General features: G+C 37.5%; 1 protein-coding gene across 1 annotated transcript; it reads right to left on the bottom strand.

Annotated features, from left to right (window-relative positions):
• Positions 1-1,315: 1,315 nt before the first annotated feature.
• Positions 1,316-7,235, bottom strand: LOC149065271 (uncharacterized). The gene is made up of 2 exons (XM_089254130.1): positions 4,922-7,235; positions 1,316-1,431 (listed from the first exon to the last, which is right to left on the bottom strand). The coding sequence occupies exons 1-2, from the start codon at positions 7,233-7,235 to the stop codon at positions 1,316-1,318; spliced, it is 2,430 nt and encodes an 809-aa protein (XP_089110256.1).
• Between the last annotated feature and the right edge of the window lie 16,829 nt (positions 7,236-24,064).

A 24,064-nucleotide genomic window follows, 5' to 3' on the forward strand; every position in this document is an offset into this window, starting at 1 on the left:
GGTGGCTCACTCAAATACTGCCTTATCGCTCTTTTACTTGCTCAATAACTATTAAATACGCACAAACAATCACTATAATCTCATTATATCTCACTCACTCGTGTCGAACTGTTTTCGGTGATTTTTTCGTTTCGATGAATTGTTTGTCGGTCAAGTTTTTAAGCAGCGAATTTTGCCAGTGGTGAATTTTCCCCGTTGATGTGTGAATATTTTCTCAAATTATCATTTTCCCAAATTCTTTGTGGAAAAATCAAGTGTAGAAGTTTCCGTCGATGAAATAGCGGTGAATTTTCCATGACGAATAGTTAGCCAGTGAATATTCCTCAGTGATGAATTTTCCGTCGATGAGTTTTTCCCAATTAATATTTGTTCGAATTGTTTGTCAGTGAACTTTTCGTCACTGAACTTTCTATAGACAAATTGTTTTGTCGGTGAATTTCGCTAACATTGAATTTTAAGTAAATCCTTGAAAGGAATACTCATGGAGAATAACACGGTTCCACAAACGATTGACATTATTATCTGACACCGCAGAAAAGCAAGACTCCGTTTCCGTTTCTTAAATCGTTTGAATTTAAAACGATTCTAAATAAGAGGAATCGATTTCGTAAGAAAATATAAAAAAACTCAAAGCCAGAGAAAAAAAAGAGTTCTGCAACGACGAACACTAGGCAAACAGAGAACAACATTCTGGGGATTTTTTTCCGAAGGGTCTCAGTTTTATTTAAGGAGCTTAAACCGACCGAAAATCTCTCGTCATCTTAAATAAGAATAAGAAAAGCTTAAAAAGTATCGACAGACAAAGAAACACTTTCTATTTTTTTTCCTTCGTGTTATTTCTCAGTTTTATCCCAAGGAAAAAAATTGAAAAATTGCGTGAAAATAAAGATTGAAAGCATGAAAAAAGAGAGAATAAATTTCATTTCGGAGCTTATTTATGGGAGAAGCAACACCTTTTACGAGACTCCACTATTTCCTTACTCGTTGCAAACCTGAACTGATTTAATTTCCATGCCTTCTCCAAGCCTGTATTGAAATGGCTGTGATTTAAGACGTTGGAGGAATACAAAAAAAAAAGTTTGTTTTTCTTTCGGTCATTCACTTTGGTTCGTCTTACAGACTCTATCCTGAACCTCAAGCAATATACAGTCCATTTCAAAAGCTTAGATTTTCAAGAACATCATAACATTGGAGTTCCATTCCCACGCAAAAGGCTCAATTTCATTACTTAAAGCTCAATTTTAGTTATTCGTGTTAAGTTATATTTCTGAAAACTGAATCGCAGCTATTCGTGCTAAATTTCGTGTCATATAGCTCAATTGCACATACTCGTGTTGAGTTTCGTTTGTGAAAGCTCAATTTCAGCTATTCCATTTGAATTTGGTTTCTGCTGCTCAAGCTCAGTTTCATTATCGAAGTTGACCTTCATCACTGGAGACGCACATAGATAAAACATGTTTTATAGTAATGAAGTCCCCTTTTTTTTTTATTATTGGAGTGAAGCCCAGTTTCATTTTACACAGCTCAGACTCATTGTTTGAAGTTCAACTTCCTCAGTGAAGTCTTCTAGTAGGGGAAACCATTTTTGGAAGCTAGGCCTCCTTGTCGAAAGCTCAGCATTAATGTCAAAAGAATGTTTATTACCAGATGCTCGTTTGTCGATTGTGCTCTTTGATTACGTCCCGAAATTTTCCTCAAGTCGAAATTATTCGATTTCATAATTTGAAAAAGAGGTGAAGATAATCTACACATCGCTGCAAACACACATTTCAATTAGAAACTTCAACCAGATCAAAACCAAGGGCATGATTGAAGTTTTTTGAGTCTGAACATTCCATATTCCCGAACACAATCAATGAACATCGAATGTTTGAAGAAACAGAAATGTTCTCACCTATCTACCAATCGAGAAACAGAAATCTACATCATTGTGTGACGTCATTTCGTCAAATTGCTGAGTTCCAGACGCGTACTCTCGTCGTATAAAATAATGTTTACCTTGATTTGAAAAACATAACACCAACGAGAAAACAATATTTCTTCTACAAATCTATCAACAGGAAATATCTGAGGGAACGATATTTTTATTGATTTTCGTGTTTATCTACCATTCGTGAAACTTACAAATTGTTTCAGAAACAAGTCCAAAAAAAAACAACAATGTTATAGATATATTATTTTTATTCGAACCAAAATAAATTCCTAAAAACAGGTTTTTGATTCGACATTCGGACGGAAGTTTAATTTGAAAAATATTGAACGTTACGTCTTTGATCCCTTAACCGATTTTCGAATGGGAAAGAAAAAAAAAAGGAACATTCTAGAGAAGGAAAGAAAAAGGCACAAATCGAATTTCAATTCTTTTCCCGGAAAAATCCCGAAACAATCGAACGCACAATATTTCATTATTTATTGATCAGAAACCTCTTGCGAACCCTTTAATTTCCCAGAATGCCCGTGACTTTTTTCTCTCCACCAGAAGTTTCTTCGCTTCATATATTCCCGTGTATAACAACGGAAATATTTTCACATCCGATACTAAATTCAAGCATTTATTGGGGGGAAAGAATTTGAATAATTCTCTCCCGAAAATTCCTTGAGGAAATTCGGAAATAGAAGTAGAAGCAGATGTCGAAGTAGGGCAAAAAGCAATAATACTTCATACTTACGATGTTTGATTGAAATGTGAATTTCTGGAAATGAGTTTCGTAAATACTTTTTTTTATCAAGCACATCCAAAATCGTAAACTTTCCGGTTTTTAACTAATGTTTCTATCGGATTTATCATTTTTTTCATTGTTCAAGAGATGAATTGTTTCCGTCTCGTAAAACCGTGCAAACAATCGAATGAAATGGTGTATTGCATTTTTCACCCGACATGAAAATTACTTTTATTTAGCGTTGCTGAATCTTAAAATATACATGAAAAATACAGTAAAACCCTCTCTTAACGATCACCCTCAGATACGGTCACGGACACCATTTTCATCATTCGTTCCGTTGGGCTAAAACCAACTGTGCGCAGACCAGAAATTGCAATTTTGGTTTGAATTATGCTCACCAGATAGCAGCAAAAGTTATAGTAAATTCGATCAAATTACTGTATTTGGCTACGTTTGATTGAAATTTCGGCTTGAAGTTTGTTAATGTTGGGCAGCCGATGTCCATTTGGATAATGAAATTCCGTGCTGCTGGTTGTGCGCTATATTTTACATTATTACACTATGTTTAATATGGCCATCTCTAGTATCATCGTCAGCCGCTGTGGTGGTCGAGTGGTCATATTGACGGACTCTTATCGTGGCGATGAACCCGGATCGCCGTAGTGGTGGTCGGCTGAAGTTGGTTTTCTGTGGTTCACATTTTCGAGGCGCGAATGCGAACCGATCTCCCCGTTAAAAAGTCTCGCCGCAGAGAGCTATAGGTCTACAACGCTATTATTATTGTCAGCAAATACGAACCTCCCGATGCTAACGTAATATTTGAATGCCCCCAAGTATTACACATAAACAAACTTCATTATACGTACACACACATTCCAACATGTACCAATTCGTTAGAAGTTCCGCAGAAGAATATGGACGAAGTGCATGTGTGTGTCTGGTGTAGTAGTTTAATCGCCACACTCTACCACTAAGAGAAAAAATTGATGCCTGGAATCAGCACCTCCTAGAGATAGAAGGACTCTGCACTGTTTGCAATAAACCTCATTCGGACTATCTAGCAAGTTTGCCACATTTTGAAATACAGCATCCTAATTCGTTTCTTCTTGTTTTGGCGTAGAATCTTCCGGATTGGCTCACAAATACTGTAAAAAGAAACTGTGTGCAGTACTATGCAGTAGCAGGAAGGCAACACAAGAGAATCTAGAAAATCTCCAGGAGACAATTGATTATATTGAGCCCTTGTGTGACGAATCAGCTGTAAAATTAAATTTTGGTAAATGTAAATTTGTTTGGTTCACTCGTCGCCGTAAACTCCTCCCACTATTGATTGGTGAGCCAGTTTTAAGGTCTGAAAGTCAAGTTAAATATTTAGGATGTTTTCTCAACAAGAATCTTTCTTTTTCACCTCTTATCAATTTCGTTAAAAACAAATCAAATAGAGTAATGGGAATGCTAAAGAAAATTACTTTCCCACACGTCAAATTATCACTCAAAAACAAATTATATTATACAAAACCATACTTAGACCTACCATGCTTCACGCTTCTCCAGCATAGTCTCATTCATGTAAAATTTATTTATTTATTTATTTATTTATTTATTATATACAAACCTGTGCAAGGCCAGTAGGCTCTAACTCCACAGGTGCACTATTCAAACAATCAATAAAATTGGAAAGAGACGGCAGGGAACATCAGTACACATTCATACACACGAATATATACAAAGAGAAAAATGCATAAAAAATGACGCCAATAAAAAAAAAAAAAAAAAAAAAAATCCCCGAACACAAAACAACAATAAAATAAACATGTTTACACAATAAAATTCAATATATAAATCAGAATAAAATACATGTATATATATATATATATATTTAAAAAAACACAAAAAAAAATAAACAAACAAATAAAAAATCATCACATGTAATTCCAAATTGAAATAATCAATAGAACTGATGGGAAAAAAAAGTTATATAAATAAAACAAGCATATATGCACCAATAAAACCCGACATGAACTAAAATGCATAGCACATTAAAAATGTTGAAACATCAGAAGCGTTGAGAGAGTGACAGAATCTGTGATATGTAGATGAACATACGAGATCTGGTGGTAATTTGTTCCATACTCTTCCAACTCGGCATCGGAAGTTATAAAATTTAGCATTATTCCTGGCAGTTGGAATTTTTATTTGTAATGAATGTCTTCTCAGTGATGGTCTGGGATTGATTTCAAAAAATGGAGTTGACTGACCCGTATATACTAAGTTGTGTACAAGTTTGAAGCACAGCTTTAAGTCGGCTTCAAGGCGACGCCATTCTAAAGAGTGGACGCCGAGACATCTCAGCCTTTCCTCGTATAGGCGATGACGCAGACTGCAAAACTGTTTGGTAAATGACTTCTGGACCTTTTCGATGAATTTTATATCTTTCACTTTGTACGGAGACCATATTTGCGAACAATACTCCAGGATTGGGCGCATAAAAACGGTAAATGCGTGCATGAGTGTAGCGGTATCACATTTTCCATACGCCTTCCGTAGGACATAAGAAGCGCGTCTCGCTTTACACACTATATTCGAATAATGTAAGTCAAAATTTCTGGTATTGCAAATGGTGATCCCCAAGTCAGTGTAGGAAGTGAACCTCTGGAGCTCTTCGCCACCCATCGAGTAGCTTGGACTCATTCTGTATCCCCCTATGTGCATGACACCACTTTTGCTAACGGAAATTGGAAGACGATTGACCACAGTCCAGTTGTGGAGACGTTGGCAGGCAGAATTAAGCTCTGTGTGTTCAGACGTGGGAAAAAACAGTTTAACATCATCAGCAAATTGTACTAGTGGAATTGGATGAGTGTAAAAAGCAATGTCATACGTGAATAGTACAAACAACAGTGGACCCAACACAGAGCCCTGAACTACACCGCTAGATACGCATTTTTTCCCAGAGAGGCAATCTTCAACACGAACCTGAAAAGTTCTAGAGCCCAGATATGACTGCAGTATTCGGCACATCTTTTCTGGCACACCCAAGTTCAATAGCTTTGTGATTAGAAGAGAGCGGTCTATTTTATCGAATGCTTTGTGAAAATCAATAAACAATATATCAATTTCGGTTTTTTCTTCAACGGCATTTGTCCAATAGTCGTGGCAAATTAGTTGTTGGATTAATAGTGATCGACCAGGAACAAAACCAAATTGATTAGATGGTATAAACCCTGAATTGATAGCAAATGTAAGAAGTTTTTGGACCAGACATCTTTCGAATATTTTAGAAGAAATATCAGTCAATGATACCGGGCGATAGTTTTGAGGATCAGAACATTTGCCTTTATTTTTGAAAATAGGACGAACTATGGCATTCCTCCAGGAATTGGGTATCATACCAAAGTCATAAAAATACTGGAACACTGCACTCAAGAAATAAGATGCCTCGTCTCGTAAGGCCCTGTAGAAGCTACCGGGGATACCATCAGGCCCAGTAGAAGAGCGAGAAGGCAGTGCATCTATTAAAGAAGCGATACCTCTAGCATCAAACATATCGATGAATTGGGAATGGTCTTGCATAAGGCCGCCATCAAAATGAACTTCTGTCGCGAACGGTAACAAGTAAGCGTCCGAAAATATGTCCGCAAATATATCAGCCTTAGATTGACTGTCAGTAATTATAGCTCCATCTACAACAAGGGATGATATAGATGCAGCCGAACGTAGTTTCCGTCGAGCGTCTTTGTAGAAGGCAGTACGATTATTATTGCCACAAATCGAACGGAGGTGTGCACTCTCGCTTGATGCAACGTACGCATTGTATTCCTGAGCCATGGCACAATATATTCGTTTGTTTAGAACACTCGGATACCTCCTCAAATTGCGCCAAGCAATCAGTTTCCTCTTACCGATTAGTCGCAGTCTTTTATTTGCCACGTTGCTAAGTTTTAATGACATACGAGGAATATACCTCCAACAATTCAAAAAGAAAGTTTGAAATGCATCGAGGGGAGACATGCGCTTTTCCCGGATAGAACCAAAGAGATCATGTAGTAATAGAGAAAGAGCGTCATAATCCGCACTCCTAAAGTCATGTTTAACCAAGCCTGAATAATTATTGGCTATTAAATTAGGCAGACGAAAGATAAATGGTATATGCGGTGGGTTGTCACTATTGCAGAAGGGTGGCAATGATCGTATGTCGATTATAAATTCGGGAACAGTGCACAAAAGAAGATCCAAGAAATTCTCTCCCTTAGTGGGAAAGTCAACAAGTTGATTGAATCCCAAGTCTGCAATAGAGGCAAGAAAGAATCTGTCAGTTGCATGTGTAGATATGAGGTGGTATGAATCCCATTCCCATTTTATGTTTCTCATATTCAGGTCGCCGGCCAATACGATGGGATATCTCACTGTACAATATAGTCTGAGAGCATCGAAAAAACAATGTAAATGTCCGGCATCGGAAGATTTGTCCGGAGGAATATAAGCACAGATCACGCGCACACACTGAATACCGACTTTAATGTCCACAGCTATTATTTCGATTTCAGCATTATTTGTATCAGTTCTCGCCATAACAGCAGACGGGTTCAAATTATTTTTTGCGAATATGCAGACACCACCTCCAGGAGCGAACAATCTATCAGATCTAAACACGTCGTATCCCCGCGGGCATAGCAGGGAATCGGGTAGACTTGGGGACAGCCATGATTCGGATACGCATACAAGAGAGGGATCATAAGTTTCGAAAAATGAATGCAAAGTATACAGTTTATTGCAGAGACTGCGGGGATTCAAAAAGATTCCAAACACATCACATGGTCCTTTAGGTGGATCCGGATATCCCAGTGATCTTCCTAGTCACTCGGGCCGTTAGAGACCTCTCTAGTAGAAGAGTCGTCATTTGTAATGAATATGAAAAATCGGCAGACCGTGCAAAATAAGATCCTCAGGAGATTTGCTAAAGCGCCTTGGTTTATTAGAGGAACCAATATCAGAAATGATTTAGGCATTCCTCATATCTGTGTGTCAACAAAGATCAATACGACAGAACGAAAGAATCTGTATATCAGCATCTTAGAGACATTGTGGAATATGATATCCTAGAGTCGAGGAAATATAGAAGGCCTCAAAAAATTTTTCATTTAGATTGGAATTTGTTGTAATTCACCTAATTCCATTTTGTAAATACTTGTAAATTTTGTAAACATATATATATTTTTTTTAATAAAAAAAATCACAGAAACACGGACATATATATACAAATACAAACATACACATAGGTACAAACATAAAAACACATGAATACAAACACTTTGTGACCCCAAGGGACTTAAAAGTCCTTCCAGCAGGTCTAAAGGGGGTTATAATCACATGTTTCAGACAACAGCTTTTATAAAGATTAGACATATGTTATATTGTATTTTTATTTATATATTTACGATTGCGGTATACGTTAAGATGTTAGATTTCTCATTTTGAGAGTGATAACCACGGTTATATTATTAAATTACGTATTATAAATATCAGTTAGTACATTACATGTAACACCATACATATACATGTATCTATCTATACTTATATGCACAATAACAACCATATACATCCGTTCATCATTTTACAATTTCTTTCTCTTTTCGTACACAGTGCACAAAACTATTTTTATATCTGATTTTAGCGTATTTGTTAAAATCATTCCATAATCATTATTTTTAACAAAGTCAAATACTATATGATTTATGTTTTTTTCTATTGCTAATTTGATTTTCAGTATAAAATAAGTTTAAAACTTTAGGGGCTATGTAGGAAAAGTTCTTTTTCTACAGTGTTTCAGTAGGCTTCGGTACCTGATATACTCTATTGTATCTACTTGTGGTGCTATTTCGATTTTTTGTTAAATATTTTTCATTTACTTGTGAAACTTTTATCATTCTATATATGTACTTTTGTCTTAGAGATATAGTGTAGCACTGTATTTTCGTACTATCTGTTATTATTTGAGATCTTATTCTATCATACATGCTATCTAATTTCCAGATATTGTCATAGTAGTATGCTCCAGCCCAAACACAAATTGCATAATTAATAATTGAATAAATCCATGCATAAAATAAGTCTTTCAAAAATTTTTCATCAAGTTTTTCACTTTATATATGATTATTGCATATTTTCTGATTTTTTTGATTAAAATATCACAGTGCGAGTTCCATTTAAGGTCATGTTGTATTGTTATATCCAGATAATTGTACTCATGAACTTTTTCTATTTCTTGGCAATAGCAATCACTATTATCTTGGCAGCGACAATGATTATGTATTTTTAGGTGTATGATTTCATTGATATTCGTGTTTCTTGTTTTCATATAGTCATAATGTATTTTGTTTTTTGAATGTTAAGATTTAGTTTATGTTTTACTAGCCACATGTTAATATTTGTTAGGTCATCTTCTACTCTTTTTATTAAATCTAATGTATTTGTATCTTCTACGTAAAGCACTGTGTCATCAGCAAAGGTTATCAACTTTCCATTTAATTTCAGGTTGCATAAATCATTTATGTATATCAAAAATAGTATTGGGCCCGGTACAGATCCTTCAGGTACTCCTTTCTTCACCCCTCTCGAAAGGAACTAATTTCTTTCTGAATCACAACTGCTTGTTGTCTTTTGTTACAGAATGACTTAAACCATTTAAGCATATTTCCTCTGCCTCCTATTGAGAATAGTTTACTTGTTAATATTTCCAGATCAACGAAGTCAAATGCTCTTTTTAAATCTAGGAACACAGTTATGGAATACATATTATTATTGGAGCCGCCATTGTTTAGATAGTTACTTAGATCTAATATTGCCATTTCTGTGTTTTTATTTTTTTGGAATCCATATTGATTGGGAGAGAAAAAGTTTTGTCTATTTAGGAAATTTAGAAGTCGTTTTTTAACACATTTTTCAATTATTTTTGGAAAAACTGGAAGTATACTTATTGGTCTATAATTTACCAGATCATTTCTATCTCCTGCTTCATATATAGGATGGACGAGAGAGTATTTTAATTCATGATAAAAGATACCATTTAAAATAGAACGATCAATTAATTTTTTAATGTGTTTAGGTGGTATTTTGAAATTATTTTCATCATTTTAGGGGATAGTCCATCATAGCCGCTTGCTTTATTTTCCTTTAGGTCTCTTATTACTTGTTTCAGTTCTTCTTGATCTATTTCAGTCCAATACATAGAGTTGGTTGAACTGATTGATATATTATTTTGTTCCATACAGTACATGCAAAAACTATTTTGTTCATGGGTGTCTAAATTCCTAGTAATGAAGTCATTATTGAAGTTATTTGTCAAGTCTATAGGGTCCTCACATTCTGGCAGTGTCTTACGCCCAAAGTTTTTGTTTAATATATTTTCATTAATGTATTTCCATTGTAGTCGTTTGTTTTTCTCAGTTTTTTTAAAGTTATCTTTAATATACTCCTGCTTAATTTCTTTAATGTATTTTTTTAAATTTGTTTCATATTCTTTGTATTCTAATTTGTACGAGATTATAAGAGGATTTTTTTTGTATTTTCTATAGAGTTGTTCTTTATAATTTATTCTTTTTAAAATGTCTTCATTAATCCAGTTTTTTTTATTCTTTTTTGGTTTTTGCTTCACAGTGTCAGTCCATAAGTTTGAGTTCAGTGCTAAGATATTCCTCAAGTGTTTATATTTGTTTTCGCCACTTTCATCTTCTACAATGTTCTCGAGATTCGGCGTTGAGATAAAAGCTTCGAATTTTTTATAATTAATAATTTTTATGTGTTTAATTTCCTCACCAATACTGTTAGATTGTTTGCGCAAGAAGTCTACGAATCCCAATACTGGATAGTGATCAGTAACCTTGATTTTGAAGACTGTAAATTCCTGTGCAGTGTTTTGTTTGGATCTATGAAAACCGTGATCAATACAGGTCTGTGTAGTGTTTGTTTCTCTTGCGATTTTTTCATGTAACGAAAATAATCCATTTGTTGCCAATATATCAAGATACCGAGATGTTGCACTATTCCTGGTATATAAGCCAATATTAATGTCTCCAACTATTAATAGATTAGAGAGATATATAGATGGCTTTTTCCTCAGCCAAAGATATCAAGGAAACAGTAATTTTCCGGATATTATGCTCAGGTGAGCTGGGAAAGAAAATTCATCACGTCTCCGCCGGGACTCGAACCCAGGCCCTCTTGCATATCGGACAGGCATGCTACCATCTACACCACTGGAGACACATGAATCTGCCTTCCTAATTTCACGCACTTTGTCGTGAGGCGCTGAAGTAGAGGCATTAGTAGCCTCTCTTAACTTCAGGAAATGGCCCCCGGGTGGGACGGTTTAGAGAGATATAGATGGCTTTTTTCTCAGCCAGAGATATCAAGGAAACAGTAATTTTCCGGATATTATGCTGAGGTGAGCTCGGAAAGAAAAGTCATCACGTCTCCTTAACTTCCCTCTCTCTTAACTTCAGGAAATCTTCCTGAAGTTATAAAAATATCTCCTTTACAAAAACTTACTATTACATGGTTGGTATGATGGTTAATACATTGTATGTCTCCCATGCGATAAAATACAGTCCGTACAACGCCTAGGCATGCTGAGTATCAAATTATCGATCTGATCTTGAGGAAGATCACTCCACTCAGCAAGCAATGCTCTCCGAAGTTCCGGTACACATGTAGGAGGTGGTTGACGGGCTGCAACTCGTCGGCCAAGCATGTCCCACACATGCTCTATCGGATTCAAGTCAGGTGAGAATGCTGGCCATTCCATACGGGTTATATCCTCAGATTCAAGGCATTCGTTTACGATGTTTGCTCGGTGAGGACGGGCGTTGTCATCCATAAACACAAATTCTGCGCCCATGGAACCCCTAAACAAACGTACATGTTGTTCCAGAATGATGTCCCGATAAATTTGGGCTTTCATGGTTCCGGTTTGAACATGCAGATCTGTTCTGGAACCCAGTATAATTCCACCCCAAACGAGTAATGCTGCACCACCGTAACGGTGTCGTTCAATGATGTTGTCTTGGTGGTAACGGGTACCTGGCGTTCTCCATATGAAAGTCCGACGTGAATCAGACTGTAAGCTAAACCTGGACTCGTCGGAAAACATCACACAAGCCCACTGTGACGATGTCCACATTGCATGTTCTCTACTCCAGGCTAATCGCTGCCGACAGTGAGTTGCCGTGAGCGGAACACATCTGACAGGCCTGCGAGCATATAGACCAATATCTCCCAAACGTCTGTACACGGTTTGCCTTGAAACTGTGGTACCCGTGGCTGCAGATAGCTGACGAAACAGATCGGATGCTGTGCTCCGTCTGCTTCTTTTGGCAGTTACTGCCAAATACCGGTCTTCATTCGGCGTTGTAACTCGGGGGCGACCTGTACTGTAACGTCTACTGACATTTCCGTTATCTTGGAATCGTTGCCAAAGCCTAGAGATGACACTTTGGGCAATTCCAAGTTCCTCGGATACTTCCATCTGAGTACGCCCACATTCCAGGCGGCCGATAATTCTAACTCTTGAACTATTGACACCCTCTGAACATTGTTGATTTTTTTTTTCCATTGTAAGAACTTTCTATTGAATCAGCATTTACTGAGCAGAATTCTATCATTGTGATGTCAGCTATTATGTTTATCACATATTTTTGAAAGAACTTTTGAACAGTATAAATTTTCGTATGTGAGGTTTTTTGCCCGTGCAGTGTTTTTTCTCCTCTTTTACATCTGTGAACTGAACTGTTTGAGCTGTGTTTTTGGTGATTGTGGTGAATTGTTCTGGTTGTAGTATCTGGTGTCTGTTTGTTGAAATGTGTTGGTTGTGGTGACAAGAACTCTTTAGCATATATTTGTATAGCCTGAATATTGATATTTGACCATTCTTCTCCATTTCTTTTTCTTCTCCATTTTCTTTTTTCGTTTTCTTTCCAGTATGCTTTCCTCCTTCATAGGCCTTCCTGGCCAATTCGTATGCCGGCAGTCGTCCTCAATTGGATGGGAATCGGCTCTACATTGTATTCTGGTGGTTCTGGCTGAATACTGGCACGAGCAGGGAATTTCTTTTCCCTGAATATTCTGAGGGAAAATGGACTGCTTATTGACGTCACAAGCAGCGTGTGGAGGCCTTCTACCTCTAGCAGGTGCTGCTGGAGTACAGTGAATAAAATAAAATTGGAGTTTGTGCTCTTGCAAATGAATTCAGTGCCTTGATTAAATGCTGTAAACGCAAATGGCGTGAAGTCATTGGATTTAGTCTCGCAGTTAAAATAAATTTGGAAGTAGAATACTCCGCAGAACCCACGAAAATTCGATTGATCAGTGTTTCCAAAAGATGTAAATTAAATGTGTAATTTTTTATAATATGTAATTCTTTTGTCATTTTAATTACGCATCTATACGATAAATATGTATTTTGATCACTTTAAACGCCTGTCATATTGTCAGAGTTTCATTCATATTCAAATTAAGAACCATTTCAATTATTGTTAATACTGTATAATGCAATTTAAACAGGAACAAATCTCTGATACGATCACCCCTCTTTTACGGACAATTTGTTTTGTCCCACGAGGGTCCGCAAAAGAGGGGTTTCACTGTATATATTTATGGACCTTTTTCTCTATTTGTTTTTTTCAGCCACCTCGCTGGGCAGTTTGCATGAAGTTACCTTTATTTTTGTTATTTGTATTTGCAAATGTTTTCAGGAAACATATAAAAGTATTTCTTTTTGATTTACACAAGTCTATCTAAAATGTCAGATAAGATAAATAGATACATTTGTTTAAGTATTGATTATGTTGTTGTGTCCTAAAGAACTATCTAAAACTTGTAGTATTGATTCTAAACTCGAAGTAAAATGTAAAAAATTAAAGAAATCGTCATCAGGACCTCGTGGTCAGAAATCACACGAGTGAGTGGTTGAAGGGGTGATGTTTATGTTTGGTCGTCCGGAGAGTTTACCTTTGTATTTGCTGAGGCCGAGTGGTCTTTGGATGCGAATTGGGGCGCCATCTTTTAAAACATGTCGGAAATTCTGTCTCGAATGAGGTTAATAAATCCTGTCCAAGCTGACGAAATAGGTGGCGTGTTCCTTCCATGATTAACGAGGACATCCTGGTAAGTTCTGATGAAGTATCCCCTCGAGAAAACTCAGTACTGAATTATGTGTTGCTTTTTTAAAAACAAACACTTTTGAAAACAGAATTTTCAACGCTTTGCAACTGATGGCGCCCCAATTATCATACAAAGACCACTCGGCCTCAGCAAATACAAAGGTGAGCTCTCCGGACGACCAAACATAAGCATCACCCCTTCAACGACTCACTTGTATGATTTCGGACCACGAGGTCCTGATGACAGCTCTCCATTGTAGAGCAGAAACGCGTCGACCAATTAAAATTTTATTCGTCTTTTGAAAGCGTGTCAATTTTTTGTATAAAATAATATTCAACTGTTGAAACTGTAGCCCTTTAACGGAAAAGTACCTATTAATTTTCAGCTGGTTTCATTGTAAAACAAATCGTAACCAGCGATGAAATTCGAATGTAATAGATCTTCCGATCTAAGATCGTTTATTTAAAAAACAAGAATTTCTCAGGATTAAAAACCTGAGAGTGAGTTATTCGATGTAATGCCTGAACTTTCCTCCCTAACAATGATCATAAATTAACCCCCCCCCCCAGTATCAGTTTAAAATAAGGATGTTATTAAGGCTTTTGTAACAGCTTCTAAATTTTACTGCGATTGTGCAACGATGGCGCAGTCGCGAGAGGGTAAAAGTACCAGAGAGAGAGAGAGAGAGAGAGAGAGACAAAAGGTTCTGTTTTAAATTGTTTATCGCTTCCTCCTAAAAGATCATGTGTAACCGTCTCCTCCTTCCCCTGGTAAATTGCCATTCCCACCCTTTTACGTCAAGACCCTTAATGGCACCCGGTTATTTCCAACCCGTCGTTCCTTAATTCCAAAATCACATTAAAGTCACTTTACATGACGAGTTGTTACTACGCTCCAGGAAACGATAAAAGGATCTGGCCTTTTTGGAGCTGCTGGTGTTGCTGGGAGTGGGGAAAAGGGGATAAGGAACCCTGGAGAAGAACGCAAACAACTTCCTGCCTTGAATCTTTTAAGAAGAGGAATAAGAAAAGAAGTATTTTGTGTGAGAGTTGCACAACCGAGACCGAAAAGAGAAGCTTGACAACTTGGACAGCAATTTCCCAGTATCAAAAACACTCCCGATAAAATAATAGCCAAGGAGACACAGGAGAGGGAGGAAGAGAAGCCTTTATACATCATTTGACAAGGATATTAACCAAAAGTATCCGCAAAATATCCAAGAGCAAAAAGTGCTCGTAATAAAGATCACGACGTTATTTAATAAGGGCACTTAAAAATTAAGATATATCTCTCATCATGGCCCATTAACGTGAACTCCTAAAATAAATTGGCCCCTGCAAAAACAGAAACTTGTTGATGTTGATATTTCGTTCGACGAGCTGAACATGTTGATTCGGTATCAGAAAATGCATATTTGCAGAGACAATTTGGATTATTCTCTTTTTCTTTCGAAATAATATCAATTTTTATTCACGGTGTAGAAATTTCAGTGGAAAAAATGATTATGCATCCATACGGTGTCAGTTCATAATGTTCTCGAAGCATTATGATCGCGCGCGCGCGCTCGCATGTGAGAGTGCATTATTTTCCTTCTAATTTGGTTTTGAGCTATCGTTTCTCCCTGCGTGGAAATTACACAGGGTGTCCTGTAAGTGCTGTTGCGGGCTTTTTCTCATCAACCACCCGCCGTAGAGATATGATTCTATTTTTTTAAAAGAAATGCTCAACAGGCGTTCAAAAATTACCCTGTACCAGTTCTAAGAGTGAGAGTGCAGAGTATCAGAAAATAATAAAGTATACATTTTCACAAATACAAATACAACGCCACAACAGACAAAATGCCCAACGAGGTGGCTGATAAAAAGATGCCCATAAAAATATGGTTGTCATATATTTCAAAAATACAGCAACCCAATTAAAAATGAAATTAACACAAATTACAAACAATATATACACATGATAAAATATTATACAATGCCCATAAAGAATACTTATGGTTCTCTTATTCTAAGAATGGAAGCTTCTCGATTTACCCCAACATGTTTATCGTATTTCTTTTTAAACTTGTCGATTGTGTTACAATTTACTACCTCCGGGGATAAGCTATTAAATTTATTAACAACCCTATTAGAGAAAAATTCCCTGCGACACCATAACCTTGCATTGTCCCTCACCAATCGATACTGGTGTCCCCTTGTAAAAGCAGTCGATTGGCGGTGTACTAAAAGTTCATGGTCCATCCTATCCATCCCATTGAAAATTTTGAACACTTCGATCATATCTCCTCGACACCTGCGTTCATCCAATGTCAACATATTCAAAAAATGAAGTCTCTCTTCATAACTCAAGCCCTGTGTGCCAATAAGGACACGCGTAGCTCTTCTCTGCACCCCTTCAACCAAGTCTATGTCCCTTTGTAGGTATGGTCTCCGAAACCTTACAGCATACTCCAGTCCAGGACGAACTAAGCCTCGAAAAAGCGGAAGAATGACTTTAGGAGAACGCGAAGAGAACTGTTTGAAAATGAGACCAAGCATTCTATTCGCTTTTTTGGCCACCGCTGAACAATGTTCAGAAAACCTAAGTCGCTCGTCAATGAGAATTCCCACATCGGTGACCCTAGTTGCATCCGGGATAGTGACACCATTCAACTCGTAAGAGAAGCGTGGGTTGTTCGAACCAAAATGAGCGATCATGCACTTATCTACGCTAAACGTCATGCTCCATTGATTTGCCCATGCTGCAATCCTGTTTAAGTTGGTCCGGAGCGACTCCCTATCGCTTTGATTCCCGATTACCCCCATTAACTTCACATCATCTGCGAATTTGCTAGTAATCCCATCGATACCCTGATCGAGTTTGTCGATAAAAAGTGAAAAAAGTATGGGGCCAAGGACACTTCCCTGAGGAACTCCATTTGTGACGTCTGTCCAACCAGAGAATTCCCCGTTCACCATAACTCGTTGCGACCTATCCACGATTCTATCCAATTCAGCAAGTTTCCCCCTATTCCAATCTCGTGTAAACGCTTCAAGAATTTGCCATGTTGGACCCGATCGAATGCCTTCTGGAAATCAAGGTAAACAACATCGACATTTTTGCTCTTACCCAAAGCCTTAGTCACGTAATCATAGAAGTAAAGGAGGTTAGTTACACATGACTTCCCCTTCCTGAACCCATGCTGATTATCCGAGAATACATCATTCTCGTCTATCCACTTCACAAACTGCCTTTTCATGATAATTTCCAAAATTTTCGAGAGGGAGCTCGTCAAACTCACTGGACGATAATTAGACACCACTTCTCTACTACCCTTCTTAAATATCGGAACAACGTTAGCCAGTTTCCAATCTCTCGGGACGATACCCTCAGCAACACTACTCCTGTATATCTGTGAGACTGGCCCCAACAATTCCTTAGCACCTTCCCTGAGAACCCTGGGATAGATATCATCTGGTCCTGGTGCTTTGCTTGCACATACATTTCTTAGAAGATTTAGGATCTCCACGTCTTCTACTTGAATATCGTTGAGGGTTTTATTACCCCATGCAACACCCGTATATCGAATATCATTATCTCCATTAAAAACCGACGCGAAAAGTCATTGAAAGCACTACACATGCCTACATTGCTCTCTACCCTAGATCCTCCTATCGAGAGGGGGACAACTGTCTCCTTACATCTATTATTGACGTGTCGAAAAAATGATTTTGTGTCAGAGCCAATGTTATCTGCCAACCTAGATTCAACTTCCTTTTTACTGTCCCTTATCGCTTTCTTCAACAGTCTTCTTTTATCAGGAAACAATGATAGGTCACCTCGTCCACTTTTATACTCTCTGAATGCTCTTTTCTTTTCAAGGTAAAGGTTCCGCACACTATCCGTGAACCATAGAGGGTGCGATGTACAAACACGCTTTTTTCGAACAAAGGGCATGACGTCGTGCAAAACAGAGGACAGCTTCGTACTAAATTCTTCCCGTTGACTTACCACCCCAACTGATTCCAACCGGTCTTCGAAAACTTCCGCTAACCTTCTTCTCAAAACATCAAAGTTAGTTCTCCGAAAACAAGGAACCAGTCTTTTGTTATCAACCTTACCCGAGGAAAAGTTACAGTGAAATCTGACGATACAATGATCACTGGAAGAAAACTCTTCCCCCACCGAAACATGTTCAACTAGATCCTCAGAACTAGTAAGAACTAAATCCAAAATAGCAGTACCCCTAGTTGCTTCTGATACATGCCGATACAAAAAAATTTTCGAGCACCAACTTAAGAAAGTCTCTTTCATATTGATTTCTAGCTGAAAGGTTCTCCCAATCGATATCCGGGTAGTTGAACTCCACTAGTATGACAACCCTCTTACGCTTCCACATGTAGGAAATTTCATCATAAAATTTTAACAAACCCCAACAATAAATTTATGACGTCTTTTGTTCTCAAGTTCAACCCATATAGATTCAATATCACTTCTCTGCAGGTTACACTCTCTAGCCTTCAAACATGATTTCACGTATATCAACACTCCACCCCCTTTCCTATCAGATCTATTTCTCAAAAAAGTATCGTATCCCTCGATGTGTAAGAAAGATTCATCCCCATCGTTTGCCCAAGATTCTGTAATGGCTATAAGATCCAAACCCTCCACAACTATCATAGTTTCTAAAAAATCTTTCTTATTACCCAAGCTCCTAGCATTTATTAACACACATTTTAATTTGCACGGTGGTTTGTTGTCAATCGAGAAGCCATCCAAGTCAGAGGTGGGTAATTTCAAGTCAGTACTGTTGTGATTATCATTAACTAACCCGCATTCCCGACTACGTGGTCTGGGAGTAAAATACCTGACCTAAGACTATCGTAAACCTCCCAGACCCCTCTCTTATTTAGATGGATCCCATCCGAACGAAGCCACCTATCGGTAAATGCAGGAAGCTCCAAGAACTTGACCCCAAGTGAGGAGCAAATGTCCTTCAGGCCTATATTGAATTGGTGGATCCTACTCCTATATCCCCTACTACCCCTTGGCAACACTGGAATCACTGCCACATCCTTGTTATAGAGGGATTTACATCAACAAAGGATAATGTTGTATCTAGGGTTACCAGATACTTTTTTAAAATGGGAGAGTAGCTTTCATTTGCGCCTCAAAGTATAAAAACTGCAGAAAATCAGCAGCAGCAGACCAACGTACCCCACCTGCAATTTTACCACGTAGAAAGTATCCAATACAGTACTTGACAAATCCCAGACACCACATTGCCATGGAGACTAAAAAAAAATTTTCTACATATGATGAGTAAATCATAATCTTAGGAAAACTTAAAAATTTCCTGAATTTATGCACCATTCCTACGAACATGAAAAAAATGTCCTCAAGTCCTAGAAAAGTCTAAAAAAAATATTTTGGCTGTTCTTATAGGGAGAAAAAATGTTCGGCTATTAGAAAATTTAACCAGTGACTAGTTTCTTTCTCGGTTTGTCAAGTGGTTCATGCATATTGATCTATAAAGTCAATGTTTTTTTTATCACTTACATTGGAATTCAGCAACTCTGATCTGTCAACCAGAAGACGCACATGTTCGCCTCGATTTTGAGCACTCTCTGGCAGAGGGGGGTGGGGGAGAAGAGAAAAATAGAACCCATATAAATTTCCCTTTTCATCATCAATCCCTTTTCATGATAATTTCCAAAATTTTCGAGAGGGAGCTCGTCAAACTCACTGGACGATAATTAGACACCACTTCTCTACTACCCTTCTTAAATATCGGAACAACGTTAGCCAGTTTCCAATCTCTCGGGACGATACCCTCAGCAACACTACTCCTGTATATCTGTGAGACTGGCCCCAACAATTCCTTAGCACCTTCCCTGAGAACCCTGGGATAGATATCATCTGGTCCTGGTGCTTTGCTTGCACATACATTTCTTAGAAGATTTAGGATCTCCACGTCTTCTACTTGAATATCGTTGAGGGTTTTATTACCCCATGCAACACCCGTATATCGAATATCATTATCTCCATTAAAAACCGACGCGAAAAGTCATTGAAAGCACTACACATGCCTACATTGCTCTCTACCACTGGAATCACTGCCACATCTGAACCCCACTTCCTAGCGGATAATAGTAAATCCCGGTACTCTGACAGAGACTCACTAATATTCGCTCCTACCTAATTTGTTCCCACCCACAGAATCACCCGCAAGGGCAACTTTCGGCGATGAAAAACGTCTCGAACGTTGCCAATCTTGCCCCCAGGAAGACAACAGCGCCCGAAACCCCGAAAATCTCTACACACTCGGTTCCCAAGTTCCCTAACCATAGAATCGCCGATGATTAAACCCCTATCACTATCCCCCCCCCACATCATCCACGACCACCCATTCGCCCTCCAAACTGTCGTTGAAACGCGTGTTCCTCCTTGTCCTCTAAATTCCAATTACAATGTTGTTTCCCTGTATCTACTGATACCAACAGAAATAATGACATTTTTCTGAGTGCAATATTTGCTGAGATATTAGAGATAAAAAATTTGAGAAAGTTATGATAGAACAGCAAAAACTAACGGGCAAATCTGCTTTCCCGCATTTATGCTGTCCTTTCCCAACTTTTTTCCGATATTTTAATTCGGGTATCTCAGTGAATATTGCAGTTAGAAACATGGGATCTCTTTTGTTGGCTTCAGGAGAGACATGGCAATGACATTCTAATTGGAAGTTAGAAGACAAGGGAACCGTATAAAAATTTAGATTTTTTTTATTTCGTGACACACTGTATTTTCACTCTCAAAACTGGTACAAGGTTATTTTTGAACATATTTTGAGTGTTTCCCAAATTGAAACCATACTTCTACGGCAAACGGTTGATAGGTAAAGACCGCACCAGCACTTATAGGACACCCTGTATGTTAGAATGAATTTCTTCTATTAGTATGGTTTTTTTTCTCACCGCAGATTGGCAAATTTTTTCTCTCATTTCTGGCAGTCTGTGAAACTGCTCATGTATTTCTGCAGTATAAAGAGATTGAAAAATATGCAATACATTACTCCCAATACATTGGGAAATAAATATGGACACTTTAATTCCAATTATTTGCATTTATAATTAGAATAATTTGCACTAATGAAATAGAAAAAGAGAAATTTTATCCCACACATTTTGATACATATAAATACGATACAACGGCATAACACAAAAACAAGGCAACGCACATAAACAACACGCAACTGAATACAAGGGCTTGATTTCCCAAGGGACCCATGCCCTTCTCCAGGGCAGATGCTTAAAAATAACATATGTATTCTCTGGTGGCATCACATGATTTTATGGAGGGTGTCCTGTAAGTTCTAATTCCGCCTTTATTCTAATCAACCGTTCGTCGAAGAGCTATGGTTTTAGTTTAAAAAATGCTCAAAATGTGTGCAGAAATTACTGTTTGAGATTCAAAAGAGAAAATACGGAGTGTCACGAAGTAAAAAACGATCAAAACAATAGCTGACTCTGCCCACTGGCCGTTGATCTGACATTTTGAAGGAATGTCAAACATGTTTGACAACTCACTCCGCTGTAAGGGTAAAACTGCCTTATATCCACACCAAACCAGCTCATAATGTCATAATCGCACTCTCTCTCTCTCTTCACACGCTTACACACATATATACACTACGAAAGCAACACGTTTGAGTTTCTCATTTCCCTCGCCGTAATTCTACGACGAATTTTTCTTGTACTGATATACGTACAAGATTGCGCAACATGAGCACATTTCTCTCACAATAGAAGTCACGTTTTCATGCATGTTCCTCTGAGCCAATGAAACCCTTGCTAGATATGAGGTGATTACTTTCGACCAATAGCAGGAGTTTCCACCGACTTGGTGTAAAAAACACACGAGGCTTTGTTTGGCAGAGAGAGTGATCAGGGTTTTATGGAAAGTAAGTCGCGTGTTAAAATGGGAACGGACTCACTCTCTAATCTTCGGATAAATTAAGATAGAGGACCCTGACGAAAACAACCAGGGTTACGAATGATCGTCGGGCTGTTTAACCGGAATTGGGTGAGTGACCATCCATCTAAGTGTAATTGTATTTAGAGTGTGAGAGTGTCAGAAACAATTAGCCCCTTGTTCTAAGTGTGTTATGTTTAGAGTTAACGATGAATAAAAATTAACTTGTAATTCTGAAAGTGAAAATATGTCGATTATTTTCGCTATGTCAATTTGGCAAAGATCATTATTATTATATTCCGCTCTTCCGCTTTTTCGAGGCTTAGTTCGTCCTGGACTGGAGTATGCTGTAAGGTTTTGGAGACCATACCTACAGAGGGACATAGACTTGGTTGAAGGGGTGCAGAGAAGAGCTACGCGTGTCCTTATTGGCACACAGGGCATGAGTTATGAAGAAAGACTTCATTTTTTGAATATGTATACATTGGATGAACGCAGGTGTCGAGGAGATATGATCGAAGTGTTCAAAATTTTCAATGGGATGGATAGGATGGACCATGAACTTTTAGTACACCGCCAATCGACTGCTTTTACAAGGGGACACCAGTATCGATTGGTGAGGGACAATGCAAGGTTATGGTGTCGCAGGGAATTTTTCTCCAATAGGGTTGTTAATAAATGGAATAGCTTACCCCCGGAGGTAGTAAATTGTAACACAATTGACACGTTTAAAAAGAAATACGATAAACATGTTGGGGTAAATCGAGAAGCTATCCATTCTTAGAATAAGACAACCATAAGTATTCTTTATGGGCATTGTATAATATTTTATCATGTGTATATATTGTTTGTAATTTGTGTTAATTGCATTTTTAATTGGGTTGCTGTATTTTTGAAACATATGACAACCATATTTTTATGGGCATCTTTTTATCAGCCACCTCGTTGGGCATTTTGCCTGTTGTGGCGTTGTATTTGTATTTGTATTTGTATTTGTATATATAACGATAAACCCATAACATATAAGTTATTGTTTATTATTAATATATGTCTTGATGAACGTGTGACAATAACACTTGTTTTATTCCATTAGCTATGTTCAGCCCATATCAAAAGTTTGGGGAAATCACAATAATGTGACCCGACGGTGTAACACCCAATCGAGGGACAATATTAGCCACACTAAGCGGATAATGTATAAAAAACACCAGTACAGTGTTTCATTAAATCAATGAATGTAATGATGATGGTTATTCAATTTCTCTGTTTCCCTCATCTTTGCTCATAAAAGCTATAAGAATTTTTTTTTCTTCCTTGAAATTTCCTTTTCATTAAATACTTACTCCATTGCCGTCTTGCATAAGTTTCACTCTCTTTCATTAATTTGAATATCCCTCTACCGTCATTAACAGCAGCTGGTGCTGCCCCTACGCCGGACACATTCATTCATTTCAGGCTTCTCCCAATATCACTTGAATCCATTTTCTGGAAAGTTTTGCCCCCGAACTCTCTTTATTAGTCTTATAATGTTAGAAAAAGAGAGAAGTAAAGTTAAATTTTATAATCTTTTATTTTATTTTACTTTTTCTTAAAAAAATGTATTTATTTCATTATAGAGACAGCTTATGTTTTGGAAATATTTCCTCAAGTCATATGTAAATGGAGTTTTCATTGACAAAAGTTTGGGGAAAGGGGAAAAGAGAAGAATTTTTTGGTAAATATTTTCTTTGAAAACGAACAAGAAACTTCTTTGGCGAGAAAAATTTCCTTTAAAAAACAATAATAATAAGTTGAAACCATAAAATTTTATAACTTTTAAAGGCTGAGGTAACAGATTGCGAAAATTGATTTAGTTATTTCCCCACAAAAATGGTGGTGGTTGCAGTTTTTTCTTTCTTTCTTCTTAGATTTAAGTGGTCATAAAACTTGAGCAAAGATTCACCGTCGTTTTCCAAGAAACGAAAAACGGTCGGTTTATTGTAATTAAGACGCGGTTCTAGTTGCTATTTTCCATGGTTGGTTTTTTTTTAGATACAAAATACATAAAAGTAGGATTTAAAATATTTTATTTCATCTTTTTTTTTTGTGAATTAATTAAGGTATAATAACATGTTTCGCCAGCTTGTGATTTTTCCGAATTTCGTTGTTAGCGTTAATACATGCATGAGTATTACACTGAAGAGCCAAAAAAACTGGCAAACCTGCCCAATATCGTGTAGGGCCCCCGCGAGCCCGCAGAAGTGCCGCAACACGACGTGGCATGGACTCGACTAATGTCTGAAGTAGTGCTGGAG

Source organism: Pholcus phalangioides, unplaced genomic scaffold (genome assembly GCF_987345545.1).
Source record: "Pholcus phalangioides strain wild (caught in Gottingen) unplaced genomic scaffold, Ppha-v1.0 ptg000040l_1, whole genome shotgun sequence".
In the NCBI taxonomy this organism is placed as follows: Eukaryota; Metazoa; Arthropoda; class Arachnida; order Araneae; family Pholcidae; genus Pholcus; species Pholcus phalangioides.

Excerpts from the sequence above, each read along its gene's own strand:
- LOC149065271 (XM_089254130.1), bottom strand. The coding sequence starts at position 7,235 with ATGGCGAGAACTGATACAAATAATGCTGAAATCGAAATAATAGCTGTG. Across the intron at positions 1,432-4,921 it reads ACACAACTTAGTATATACGG|TGATGAAGGTCAACTTCGAT; the intron begins GTCAGTCAACTC and ends GTGCGTCTCCAG.